Here is a 15,049-nt window from a genome sequence, read left to right as displayed (position 1 = left end):
TCATGCAATGCATCTGCCGATCTGGCACTAGCCTGTGAGCTCCCATAAGAAAGGAACTGTGGCTTTTGTTTGCATCCCCCCCTGCCCCACCATGCCCACACCCACTAGGCTCATGGAGTGAATGAGCAACCACCTGGAGTGATGAAAGGCAATGCTGGCTGGGTGAGGTCAAGTGCCATTTCAGGCTTCAAGGGCCAGTCTGTCTCAGAAACAACAGTGAAATCCAACAGGCAAGGAAGACAAGAAAATAGTTTTCTTGACAAGAAGTCACTTTTGTGTTAAAAGTATATTAACACCTATGTAGCTATATTCAAATAACAGGACCCTTTCAAAGGTAGGAAGTTCGTACTCAACAGATACCATGCCCTGATCCTTAACCAGCCCCAGTACCTCACCCACTAAAAACTAAATGCATTACCATAAGGCTGCACATAGCTTGAGCTTTTTTTTTTTTTTTTTAAGAAGAGATCAATACTCCTTGGCCTTCCCTTTAGTGTATTTTCGAAGGCCTACCTGCACCCGCATCTCCTGATGCTAATGACCTCAGGTAGAGGCACGTCACTGCTCAACAAAGATCAGTATGCCTGTCTAGGCTTGGGTATCTCTATGAAAGAGCCACGTCCATAGCCATGTTCTATTTTTTTATTATTATTTTTTCACCATAGCACATATTCTCCCCAACATCCATCACCCAGCCACCCCATTCCTCCCACCCCTCCTCCTCTCCAGCAACCCTCAGTTTGTTTCCCAAGATTAAGAGTCTCTTACGGTTTGTCTCCCTCTCTGGTTTCATCTTATTTCATTTTTTCCCTCCCTTCCCCTATGATCTTCTGTCTTTTTCTCAAATTCCTCACATCAGTGAGATCATATGGTAACTGTCTTTCTCTGATTGACTTATTTCACTTAGCATGATATCATCTAGCTCCACCAATGTTGTTGCAAATGGCAAGATTTCTTTTGCCATTTTTTGATGGCTGCATAGTATTTTTGATGGCTACATAGTATTCCATTGCATATATCTTCTTCTTTATCCATTCATCTGTTGATGCACACATCTTCTTTATCCATTCATCTGTTGATGAACAGCTGGGCTTTGTCCATAGTTTGGCTATTGTGGGCATTGCTGCTATAAACATTCGGGTGATGTGCCCCTTCGGATCACTATATTTGTATCTTTAGGGTAAATACCCAGTAGTGTGATTGCTGCGTTGTAGGGTAGCTCTATTTTCAACTTTTTGAGGAAACTTCATATTGTTTTGCAGAGTCATAGCCATGTTCTATTAACCACTGAATCAGCTAGACCACACCAGAACCCCTGGAATGTGATTCTGGAGGTCCCGCAGTAGGAACCATTCTGATCTAAGGGATTGCAAAGTAAGAATATAAAGTCCTGACCCTTCAGAGGTTTAGAAACCAGTGCCAAGAATGTGGCTCAGCACATGGTGGATATTCAGCAAATACCTGTTGAATGACTTTAAATCACTATAGTTGATACTGAGATCCTCCCTACATACCCCAATAGCAAAGACTACAGAAATAATAGAAAGACTAATTGCTCAATTGATTTACCCATATAAATCAAATCAAAATCTTCCCCACAAGAGATTAGGCAAATGCTCATTTAAAAATATTGACTTTTCACTGTTATTTAAAACCTATCAATCCTACACAAATAGCACTTAATTGCTTAAGGTCAAACTCTTTTCTGAAATGTGATTTATTACCACCAGGTAATTTAAAAGTCTAATGACTTATTTTTCTGACCATAAAATCTATATCCAAATTTCTTTTTTCATTTAAACAATCAAAACTAATTGGCTACCTAGAAATAATCATTCCTATAGGAACCAAGTACCTTGGTCTCTACCAAGAACCTTGACAACCATTTATATTTCTTCATGGAGTAAAATAGTCTTTAGTATGGGTTCTTTTCATAGTTCACAAATTTAATATTCACTGTCCTATAACAGAAACATATACAGAGCATGCTGGTATCAGGACCACCGCCACAGACCAAGCCCTGTATGGTAGAAAGAGAAGTTCATGCTGAAAGTACGTGCAGAAAGCTATGCTCATAGTTACCCTCCTCCTCCCGTGATGTAGCTGTAGCCGCCAGTGCCCAGGCCATAACCATACCGCTCTCCCAGAAACACCGGTTCGCTGGAGTCGTAACAGCTAAGCAAGTGTCGGAGCCTGGAGATGCTGAAATTCCAAAGAGAATAATGACTTAACTCCGAAGTGTGTTCATGGTAGAGTTTATGATTCTTACATCCCACTGGTCATACTACAGAATTATATGTATATGTGTATAATTATAATAACACTATGAAATCATTTAGAGATGAAATTCAGTGATTTACAGAAGAAACACATTTTTTCAAAAAGAGTAAAAAAAGTCGATGGACTCTGTTTGTGCCTGGCAACAGGAGAGAAACTAAAAAACAAGGGGATCCCCAGTTTTAATAAGCCACTGCCAGAACATGGCTGCCTAGTTTGAGTGAGGGGGCAGCAATAATGACGGACCGCTTAGCTCACTTCTACCAGTCCTGTTTCTCAGTGTGAACCAACTGTAACGTCTTTTCAGGTGTACTTGGTGTGGGAGTGCTGACAACACTGACTCCATCTTCGGCCTCCATCTTGGTCTCACCTGTAGGGCACAGGTGGCACCACTTTAGATAACTATCCTGTGATGGGACCACGCCTCTCGTGCCATAAAAGCTGGGGATTACGGTCTGGATATTAGCAGAGAATTGCTGCATATGGCCGTCCCCACCAAACGACCCAAACACTCACCCACCTACCTACCGACCGGCCAACCAACCCACGGTAAGCTGTCCTGAGTAAAACCGTGTGAACAGGATGGAGTGGCTTCTTCCATTTTCAATATTAAAGTGCCTTCTCAGTCTGGAGGATACATGACTGACCCTCCTCCACCTTCTAACGCTTGGTGTTGTGGGAAGGATACTGAAAATCAAACAAGCCATGGGTGAAGGGGATAGGCCGGGGGAAGCCCATTGTATGTGAAGGAAACCCCAAGCGGTTTAGCTACCACCCTATGGGCAGACTTGGCCTGGACTTCTGCACATTTCAGACCAGTGTGTGAGGACAGGGATGCCCTAAAAACACCTATCTGAAACGGTGGGTGTTCGGACTGTAGGATACTGGAGAACATCGTATAGTGGTAAGTAGATTTGAGACATCAGAAATGGCCTAAGCCGCTGCTCAGCCTGCCTTGTGACAAAGATTATACACTGCAGGCATAGTGAGAGCTGCAGGCACTTAACTAATCTGATTGGGTAAATGCTAGCATTAAGAAAACCTGGCTTAACAAGGAGGCCGTTCCCTCCGTTGCACCTGACCTCTATGGAAGAACTGGGGATGAAACGTGCCATTTCCACCCAGCATTTTGGTGGCCCAAATGAAAAATTACTTTCCTCTTGTATGAATTTCCATATCTCACGGTCAGCCCCACAGACTAGGTATGAGACTTCAGTATCCCTTCTTGTCCCTGGGGTTAAACATCCGACTGCTATAATAGCCCCTTAACGGCAGACTTACATGAAACCGAAAGGGAGATAACTGAAAAACAGGGAAAAATAAAGGATCCTCCCAATGATAAAATGGTGGAAAGGGGGCCTATCAAGAGCTCGTAAACAATAGTAGCAAGATCTAGTATCATCTGGGACCCTGAGAGAAAATACAAACAACCCATTTCAGTCTTGCTAAGCCTCTAGAAGGCAATGCCTAAGAGAAAGCAGTTTACTTCCTTGAAGGAAGGCTCTAAAAAGCCAGGGGTGTTGCCAAGTGCCCCTCTGCTAATGGCAGAATTTCAGGGGTGGATACCACCCCTGAGACTAGGGAGGTAGGCCAGAGACTACCCCCAGAGACTAGGAGGTAGACCAGTGTTGCCCTCTCATGTGTGTAATAGGGGGCAACCAGAGGCCCCAGGTGGAGTTAACCATTTATTGGTCTTGTACCAACCAACAGACTCAGCAAGCTCTAATAGTCACTGGCTGAATGCACACTTATCTATGGAAACACTTCAAAATTGGGGGGAGAAATAAAGGCAAAAAGAGTAGTAAGATGAGTACAGGCTTTAGGGATATTAATGCCAAATGTGAGTTGTGAATTGAATGTAACTTCACATCCAGAAGGGTTTGGCTGGGGCTTGTGGCAACAACAAAATGGGAAATCAATTATAGTTATTTGTGTAAGTTCAATAAGAATGTGGTCTTGTAGCAGGACACCACTGGAAGAAAATGTTCTTTTAACAGGACACTGGAAACAATGGTTATATTACCAAGGCTGTGACTGGAAGGTGAGACCAAGGTTGATGTTGAGAAGGGCTAGCTTTTCCTTGTCTGAAATTGCACCACTTACAGATACCTTATAAAGTCCTTCCACTGTGTTCTAAACTAGAGCTGACCAGGTCCAACTCCACCAAATCCCCAGTTCTCTCATGACATTAATCAGCGTTTCCTAAAAAGAGTTGTTCCGTGGTCAATTTTGGATTAATTTTTTTTAATTGGCTAAATAAATTTCAATGTTTCTCAAGCCTGGTGAGCATCATGCATGTCCAAGACGTGGATATATCCAGTATTTCTCTAACTTATTAATCACAAATCACCAAGAAGACTGGTGCTCTAGAATTTCATTTTTCCTCCTTTGGGGGATAGGTAGGATATTAAGAAGTCAAAGTGGAGATGCGCAAGGTGAAGAGAAGGACCCCTTTCCAATCCGCACTGCTGCATCTTACACAAATAGCCCAGCTAAATCTCCACTTCTATTGACCATTCATCTGGGAAAGGAACTTTTATTTAACAATGTGCTACCATTTAGGGCAATTTTAAGGCACAGAAAAAAAAAAAAAAAAAAACCAGTATGGCAGCAGGTAAGACTACATGCTATCAAAATCATAATAACACAGCTTAGTGTTGCATATAGATTTTCTAACAGCATAATACTGATTTGTGTATGTGTAATGGACACATGTTACCTATGTTTCAGCTGTACAACATAGTGATTTGACAAGTTTGTAAGGTTACGCTCACCACAAGTATTGCTACTATCTGTCCCATTACATTGCTATTACAGTATCATGGATGGTATGCCTTCTGTTTTTTACTCCCATGGCCCACTCGCTCCATAACTGGAGGTCTGTATCTCCGCTACCCTTCACATATTTTACCCAACTTCCCATTCCCCTTCTGTCTGGCAATCATTAGTTCTCTGTATTTATAGGTCTGATTCTTTTATTTATTTTACATTCTGTTTATTAGTGGAATCATAAGTCAGACTAAGAAAGACAAATACCTTATTTCATTTAATACCTTCCAGGTCCATCCATGTTGTCACAAATGGCAAGCTCTTTCTTTTATAGCCAAGTAATATTCCACCGTGTGTGTGTGGAATTTATCTATCAATGCACACTTGGGCTCCTTCCATGTCTTGGCTACTGCAGACAATGCTGCAGTAAACATAGGGGTGCATAGATCTTTTCAAATTGGTGCTTTCCTTTTCCTGTGTAATCACCCAATAATGGAATTATTGGATCATATGGTATCTCTATTTTTGACTTTTTGAGGCACCTTCATACTGTTTTCCACAGTGGTTGCACCAGTTTGTGTTAGCACTAGCAGCGCAAAAGGATTCCTTTTTCTCTATATACTTGCCAACACTTGTTGTTTCTTGAATTTGACTTTTGCCATTCGGACAGGTATGAGGTGATACCTCCTGTGGTTTTGATTTTTGCGCTTCCCCCAAAATTACTGATAGGGAGCATTTTTTATGTGTCTGTTGGCCATCTGGTTTGTCTTCTTTGGAGAAATGTGCTTTTTTTTTTTTTTTTTTAATCCGGTGCTCTATTTTTTAATCGGATTGTTTTTTTGGTGTAGTAGGACTTCATTACATATTTTGGATATTAACCCCTTATTGGACAGATCATTTGCAAATATCTTCTCCCATTCAGTGGGTTGTCTTTTTGCTTCGTTGATGGTTTCCTTGGCTGTATATGTTTCCTTTCATTTTGATGCAGTCCCAATAGGTAATTTCTGCTTTTGCTTTCGTCTTAGGAGACATACCTAGAAAAATATTGCTATGGCCAATGTCAGAGAAATTATTGCTCAAGCTCTCTGCTCGGATTTTTATGGTTTCAGGTTTCATATTTGGGTCTTTAATACATTTTGAATTTGTGTGCATGGTGTTAGAAAATAGTCCACTTTCCTTGTTTTACATGTTGCTGTCTAGTTTTCCCAGCACCATTTATTGAAAACAGTGACTTTTGCCCACTGTATATTCTCTCCTCCATTTTCATAGACTGACTGTAATAATGTGGGCTTATTTCTGGGGTCTCTACCCTGTTCCACTAATCTATGCATCTGTCTTTATTGCCAATACCATATGGTTTCGAATACTACAGTTTTTTAGTGTATCTTGAAATCTGGGATTGTAATACCTCCAGGTTTATTCTTTTTTATCAGCAATGTCTTGGCTATTTGGGGTATTCTGTTGTTCCCTACAACTTTTAGGATTATTCTAATTTTAAGAAAAATGCTATTGATATTTTGATATGGATTGTACTGAATCTGTAGACTTCTTTGGGTATTAGGACATTTTGACAATATTCTTCCGACCCAAGAGGATGGAGTATCTTTCCATTTGTTTGTGTCACCTTCAATTTCTTTCAACAGTGTTTTATAGTTTTCAGAGTACAAGTCTTTCACCTCTTTGGTAAAATTGTAAATGGGGTGTTTTTAATTTCTCTTTCTGTGACTTTTTTTGTGAGTGTACAGAAACACTACTGATTTCGGGGTATTAATTTTGAATCTTGCAACTTTAGTGAATTCATTTATTCTATTAGTTTTTTGGTGGAATCTTTAAGGTTTTCTATCTCTATCATGTCATCTAAAAGACTGAGAGTTGAACTTCTTTACCAATGTGGATGTCTCTTATTTCTTGTCTGACTGCTATGGCTAGGACTTCTAGTACTATGTTGAATAAAATTAGGGAGAGTGGACATCGTTGTCTTATTTCTGATCTTAGGGGAAAAGCTCTCAATTTTTCCCATTGAGGATGATCTTAGTTGTGGGTTTTTAACATACGGCCTTTATTATGTTTGGGTTTAGAAGAAACATACCTCTTTTGTTGAGAGTTTTTATCATGAATGGAATCTTGTCAAATGCTTTTTATACATCTATTGAGATGGTTATATGATTTTTTACCCTTCATTTTGTCAGAATACTGATTTTTTAAAATCCAGATGAAATTCTACTCCAACCTATGGCTTTAATTTTTTAACATTTTATTTGGAAATAGTTTCAAGATTATAGAAAAATTCCAAGAGTAGTACAATGGGAAGTACTCTCCTATATCCTTTACCCATATTTACCAGTTGTTAACTTTACCCTATTTGCTTTATCATTCTCTCTCAATCTCTCTAGACAGATATTCATATTCATATATTCATGTATCTGTGTATATATATATGTGTGTGTAAATGTGCATGTGTGTGTATGAGTTATACACATATATTTTCTCTTTTCTAAAATATTTGGGAGTAAGCCTCACATGTTATGCCTATTTCTCCTAAATACATCAATGTGTATCTCCTAAGAACAGGAAAAGTAAAGAATTTCAAAAACTTTAACATTAATGTAGTAATTTTCTTAAAAAGTCAAATACAGGGGCGCCTGGGTGGCTCAGTGGGTTAAGCCGCTGCCTTCGGCTCAGGTCATGATCTCAGGGTCCTGGGATCGAGTCCCACATCGGGCTCTCTGCTCGGCAGGGAGCCTGCTTCCTCCTCTCTCTCTCTCTCTCTCTGCCTGCCTCTCTGCCTACTTGTGGTCTCTCTCTGTCAAATAAATAAATAAAATCTTCAAAAAAAAAAAAAAAAGTCAAATACACACCTACATGTTTCAGCCATTCTACTCATAGGTATTTAGCCAAGACAAATACGTATACAAAGATATATACACAGAAGTTTCTAACAGCCTTAATTAGGATTCCAAAACTGAAAACAAATGCTTCTATCTAATTTACCACCCTTATTCCAATTTTATCAATTGACCCAATGTCTGTTCTAGCACATCTCCCCTTCAGTATAGGATGCAGCTCAGGATCTCTTATTGCATTTATTTATCATATCACCTTATTCTCTCTTAATCTGAAAATTATTCAGCTTCTCTTTGTCTTTTGTGACACTGGTATTTTTAATAATAAAAGCACCTCCCCTATTTTTAATGGAATGATCCTCCTGTTGGGTTAGTCTTGTGCTTCCTCATGACAAAGCCCAGCATATGCATTCCCAGTCACAGTATTGGATATGTGATGCTGTATCTGACACACGATGTCCTTCTGATCTTCACAGTGGTACCTATTCTGTTCACCTAGTCAAGTTGTCTGGTATCTCCACTGGACAGTTTTACTATTTTTCCATTGCTATTTTTTTAATTCCAGTGTAATTAACATACAATGTTATATTAGTTTCAGGTAACCTAGAAGAAATAGATAAACTCCTAGAAACCTATAGCCTCCCAGAATTGAATCAGGAAGAAACAGAAAATCTGAGCAGACTGATTACCAGCAAGGAAACTGAATCCCAACAAACAAAAGTCTAGAACCAGATGACTTCACAGGTGAATTCTATCAAATATTTAAAGAGTTAATACCTCTTCTTTCAAACTATTTCATAAAAGCAGAAGAGGAAAAAAAGCTTTTCTTCCAACTTCATTCTAGGAGGTCAGCATTCCCCTGATACCAAAACCAAAGAAAGACACTACATAAAAGGAGAACTACAGGTCACTATTCCTGATGAACATACCTATTTTCTACTTCTTATAAGCATGAACTCCTTTATCCCTAATTTTAATGGTCATAATTCATTGTTGTCCATAATTACATGGTGCTTGTCCAAGATGTGACCAACAGGAAACCATTTTTCCTTCACTGTGATGTTCTCATTTGAAACACAGTTGAGTTCATCTTTTTTTCATCTTTATTAACTTTTCTCCTGTCATTATTGATTTTTCAAATATGTAAAATATGAGCATGCTTCCACAACTCAACTGAATTAAAAGATAAATTCAGAAGTATCACACCCTCTCCTACTCCGTCTATCCTCTTCTCCCACCCAACCCTTTTAGAAACCAACCTCAGGGGCGCCTGGGTGGCTTAGTGGGTTAAAGCCTCTGCCTTCGACTCAGGTCATGATCCCAGGGTCCTGGGCTCTCTGCTCTGCAGGGAACCTGCTTCCTCCTCTCTCTGTGTCTGCCTGCCTCTCTGCCTACTTGTGATCTCCGTCAAATAAATAAGTAAAATGTTTAAAAAAAAAAACAAAAAAGAAAGAAAGAAAGAAACCAACTTCATGGTTTATTGGTTCAACTGTCCCTCACTTGATTTTGTAAAGATAAGGAGATATAGATATGCTTTATTTCCTTTTCATTCTTACACACAGACTAGCATACTAAATACACTGTGAATTTTGATTTCCAGGAGATACCATTAAATGAGAAAAGCATTCAGTACCAATTTTTCAAGGAAACAAAATTCTGATTAATTTGAACTTTTTCTCTACCTCATCATTTCTGCATGTATCTTTATTATTTCCTTCCTTGTGTTTTTGGGGGGTTGGCTTTATGATTTTTTTTTCCCAGCTTTTAGAACTGGGAATTGAACTTTTTTATTCTCATTGATTTGCCAGGTCTTTATCCATCTCTTTATTTTTAGGTTTTTTTGAAGAACTATGTTTATGTAGGTCTCTTATATAAAAGTACAGAGTTGGGGTTTGCTTTATGAGCCCATTTGAAAAGTTCTTTGGTAAGTTAAACCCATTCAAATTTAGTGAAAAACTGGTAATATTTGGTTTCAACATGAAATTATTTTGGGTTTTAATTATACATATACTATTTACTGTTTCTTTTAAGAAAAAAATTTGTGTTGGAAAAGTTTTTCCCATGATCTTATATTTAACTTTTTATGTCTTATTATGTTTTATTTAACATTTTGTTATTAGATCTGTCAGTTTTATATGATACCCTTTGAATCTCATCTCCTAGCTATACAGTAAGCCATGATCTTATTCTACTTTCCCTTTTCTTTCCATTTTTTAAAAGTTTCAAGATTCTGCTTTGTCAAACATATTACATTTATATACTATTCCCCTACCCACATCCCCAACCCTGTTTTACAGTTAAATATATGAAATGTCCACCATCAGTCCTCTTGCCCAAATTTCCTCTCTCATTTGCATGAAGTTCTCTAATATATTCCCCAGGAAGGATGCATGTGCATACTGCTCCCTTGATTCATGGATATTACTTTCCTATAGACTTCATACTTAAGAGAATCTTAGCTGCACATAAAATTTGTGACTCACAATTTTTTTAGTTTAACATGTTCCTCTACCATTTGTTACCATACTTAAGTCATTCTAAGAAGTCTGATGCTGGTGCTACTTTCTTGCTCTACAGGTTATTTTGTAATTTTGCCTCAAGACTCAGAGGAAGTTATCGAAGCCCAGTAGTTTTACCCAGTGATGTGAAGAAGCTGAAGTCAATTTTCCAAGGCACCTACTAGGTAGGCCTTTTCAATATATTCCTTTATGTCCTCTTTTATTTCTGGTATTTAAATGTTATTTCTGTTCTTTTATTTTTTCTTCAGTCAGGTATTTCAATTATACATGTATTGGACTTCATTGCCTCTTCAATTTGAACCACTTTTTTCTAACATTTTTAAGTACTTGACCCCATTTTCTGTATTACTTTCCTAATTTTCATCCATGTCCCTTATTAAATTTTCATTTGAATTTATTTACTTTGAGATATTTTAGTATATAACTCCAGATATAAATTTGCCTTCTTTCTTTCTTGAGTCTAAAATTCTACCTTTACTTTTTTCCCTTTTTTTAGTTTTTGAATTTTTTTTTTTTTTTCTTAACTAGGCTGTATGACTGCATGGAGCCCAAAGTGGGGCTTAAACTCATGACCCTGATATCAAGACCTGAGCTGAGATCAAGAATTGGATGCTTAACCAACTGAACCTTGTAGGTACCCCTCAGTTTTTGAATTTCTGACCTGACTCTAAATCTTGCAACTATTCAGGCTTATGTCTTAGGAGAAGTCAAAGTTCATGCAATCAAAAATGATGTCAGAGTCTTGCAAGGCAAAAGTGCCAAGCTCAAAATAAAAAACACATTTAAGACCGCACTGGGCAATTAGACATTATTGCTGGCAAATAAGAAAATGTGGCAAAACTTTTAATGTAGATTATACTGAAGATTGATAACTTAAGTGAAGTGGTTACAGATATAATAAATGCTATATAAGATGTCCTTGAAAAAAGACCCCATTCTTGGAGAGATTGTGCTCTGCTTGGATGCTCACAGTTTAATCTAGGGTACACTGATCTAGAATCAGTATCTGGATCAGCTGGTTTATAGTTTTCATCAAATTTGGAAAATATTTTTTTAAAATTTGTCATGTGCCCTTTTTGGGGACTCCAAATTGCATATATACAAAGCCACATGAGATTGTCCCACAACTCAGATATGCTCTGTTCACTGATTTTAAATTACTTATCTTTGTGTTTCCTTTGGATAGTTACTATTGCCATGTTCCCAGGTTCACTTGTATTTTCTTCTGAAATATCTAGTTTTCTGTCAATCTCATCCAGTGGATTTTTCACCTCAGAAAATATAGTTTTCATCTCCAGAAGCTTGGTTTTATTATACCTTTCATGTTCCTTTTTTAATAAATGGAATAGTTATTAAGCTATAATAGAACTGGTAGTTATAACAACTAGTTAACACTGTCATTTCTGGGTAATTTCAATCAACTGATTTTTCTCATTATGTGTGTGTTTTCCTACTGCTTTGAATGTCTGGTAACTTTCGACTGAATGCCAAACATTATGAATCTCTGTTGGGTTATGGATATTTTGGTGTTTCTAGAAATCTTCTTAAGCTTTGTTCTTGGATCCAGATAGTTACTTGGAAATAGTTTGCTATTTGGGGGCCTTTTAAAGTCTCTTGGGCAGGACTGGATGGAGCAGTACTTAATCCAACCTTAACTGTTTGTTTCCTGCTATTAAAAAAAGACATTTCTATATACTTTACCCAATACCCTATGGATCCAGAATTCCCAGTCTGGCTGGTGGGAACAGGTACTCTACTGAGCCCTGTGTGTTGGCCACCATCCCCTCTCATCATTTTGGCTGGTTCTCTCCCCAGCCTCCAGTAGTTTCCTCACACACATTTGTACTGAACTCTGGTTCAGTACAGATCTCTGGTGTTCTTCAGTGCATCTCTCCCACTCCAGTGCTATGTTCTATAAACTAATGGCCTCAATCACCCCAGGCTCTCAGCATCATCTCTTCAACTCAAGAGTTGGCCAGATTCTACCTCCCAATACCTCCCCACCCCGCAGAGGAATGCTCAGCAGTTATTTACACTTCCTTAAGGCAATTAGCTGGGGCTGCCATAGAACTCACCTCCTATGTTTCACATGTCTCAGGGGTCACTGTCCTTTGTTGCCTAATGTCCAGTGTCTTAAAAACCCTCATTTCTTATATTTTGTCCTTTTGGGGGAGTTGTTTCAGATATAAGGGTAAATCTAATCCCTGTTACTCCATCTTGACCAGAAGAAAAGTACCCATCATAGCTTCTGCATATGAATATATGTAGGATTTAAAGTCATCCTAGGATGAGAAATACTCCTTACCTTATTAATGTATCATCATCCACAATGACCAACCATGCAATTTTGTCATGGCTATGATTCAGAAATTTTTCCAAAATAGCAAATGTCTTTCCACAATGACCTAGGAAAGGCAAGAAGAAAATTTACAGTGAATATTTTCTTTAAAATGCACATATAATTCATTTTAGGGGGAGCCTGGGTGGTGTAGTTGGTTAACCATCCAACTCTTGGTTTCAGCTCAGGTCATGATCTCAAGATCATGAGAGATGGAGCCCCACACTGGGCTCTGCACTCAGCAGGAAGTCTGAGTTTCTCTCTTTCCCTCTGCCCCTCCCCACACCCCACATTCTCCTTTTCTCTAAGTAAAACTTTAAAAAAAAATTTAAAAATAAAATACATATATAATTCATTTTACATTATTTAGTTTTAAAGTTTTAAAAGCTTAGATCCTGACACATACACAAATAGAAATTTTTAAAATTAGCCTTTTCTCATTTTCATAGACATAGTGAACCAGTGGGAACTTCAGAGATCATGAAGTCTAAGCCGTTTATTTCACACATGGGGAAATGGGAGACCCAGAGAGAGGAGGTCACTTAGCTAATCTGAGGCAGAGCTAAGATAGTATTCTTGCTCCAAAGTTGTAAGCCTCCTAGAAACTACAGAAGTCTGGCACCTTTCTTTAGGTATATTCTGAAGGAACGGTTAGAACCCTAAGCATTAAAACTTGGGAAACAATGGTACAAAAGTAGGATATTATATCTCCATTGATTTACTTTTTAAATATTTGCTATTAAGTTTCCAGTATGCCAGATACTGTGGCAGGTTCTTCTCTAAAAGCATAGTATGGACTAAGAGTTATAGCTCTTCAGATGCCAACAGATAAAGGTCAATGCTTTAAGGGAAAATGCTGGGTCCCAAGATAAGAATAAAATGCTTGGAGAGAGAACTCAAATCAATAAATAACAATATACCCCTGATTTCAACAAAATATTTGGTGACACAATAGAGAACAAGCTAATATTAACAATATTAAACCACTCAATGTGACCTTTATTTTCATTTTCTTGATCTCTTTATGTATTTTTAACCATTATTTGAAAGCCATTTCAAACTCCTATAGGAACAAGGTAGAGTATAAATAGCAATAATAATGTCAGACTAAACAAATTAAGAACTCAAACAAGGAATGTATGAATAAATGATTATGAAAAAGCAACTTAAATTGAAATCTAAAACTCCAGCTTAACCAAAAAAAAAAACTCAATCTAAAATTATTTTTCCAGAGCCAAAGGAATATGGCAGAGGAGTGGGGGACTCTAGTTTCATCTGGTCCCAGGAATTCAGCTAGATAGCTATCAAATCATTCTGAACACCTGTGAACTCAACCGGAGATCTAAGAAAAGAATCGCTGCAATTCTACAAATAGAAAAGAGATCACTTTTTGCATGGTAGGAGGGGCGGAGAAGTGAACCGAGGCGATGTATCAGAGGATAAACCCGGGGGGGGGAGGAGCCTCCATAAGCCAGATATCGGAAAGTGCTATAGCAGTGGGGCACAAAATCAGAACTTACAAAAATCTGTTCCCATGTGTCTAAAAGGTGCTCAGGTGGTGAAGCAGGCAGAATACCAGGTGGGGACAGCCTGCTCTCAGGATCCCCAAAAGAATAGGGGTGCCTGAGTGTGGCAGAGTTCCCAAGCATTGGAGTAGGGAAGTCAGCTGCAATCAGGGAGCTCAGGAGTGGGCTCTCAGTTCTGTGTTGCTATAAACTGTAAACCACAGCACGGTCAGTGGACTGCTGTCTGAGCAGGAGTGAGAGTCCCCTCCTTGCTCCCGAGCAGTGGCATATGTGTGCGCTGCAGGAGCCTGTAAAGTTTGGAGACTCCACAGGGTCCTGTGCCTAAGGTTAAAATGCTCAGTTACAGGCTGGGTGAACACAGAATGCAGAGGGAAACCAGGGAGACGAGAGTGACTGACTCCTTTTCTGTGAGGGCTTACTGAAGAAGGTGGGGTGTGAATTGTCAGCTGCGGGGCTGAAGACTGGGCCACAACCATTCTCATCCTCTAAAACAGTGTGTAAAGTCTTTAGGGAACAAAAGCCACATACAGCAATCTGAAGCAGCTTACGCTCAGTCTGGCCCCCTAGCAAGGTGTGGGGCAACTCCGCCAAGACAAAGACACTAGAGTATCAGTGCAGCAGGCCCCTCCCCCAGAAGACCTGCTGGAACATCAGGCCAATACCAAGTTTACGCAGCACAAACTTGTGAACAACAGAAGTCGACAATTTTGTGTCGACAAAACTCCAGCACTAGGGGAAAATAGAATATAGAATTTGAGGTTTTTCTCTCATTCATCA

The 15,049-nt window shown here is 38.8% G+C and overlaps 1 protein-coding gene across 2 annotated transcripts in view; it reads right to left on the bottom strand.

Annotated features, from left to right (window-relative positions):
• B3GLCT (beta 3-glucosyltransferase) overlaps positions 1–15,049 on the bottom strand; it is a 116,723-nt gene that overhangs the window by 20,513 nt on the left and 81,161 nt on the right. For both annotated transcript variants that reach the window (XM_044249546.1, XM_044249547.1), the window contains exons 12-13: positions 12,714–12,813; positions 2,083–2,202 (exon numbers count right to left, since the gene is read on the bottom strand). In XM_044249546.1, coding sequence (XP_044105481.1) covers positions 2,083–2,202; positions 12,714–12,813 — 220 coding nt within the window. The remainder of the gene's footprint in view (positions 1–2,082; positions 2,203–12,713; positions 12,814–15,049) is intronic.

Source organism: Neovison vison, chromosome 5 (assembly GCF_020171115.1).
Source record: "Neovison vison isolate M4711 chromosome 5, ASM_NN_V1, whole genome shotgun sequence".
NCBI classification, from domain to species: domain Eukaryota; kingdom Metazoa; phylum Chordata; class Mammalia; order Carnivora; family Mustelidae; genus Neogale; species Neogale vison.
This window is presented reverse-complemented; position numbering and strand designations above follow the sequence as displayed.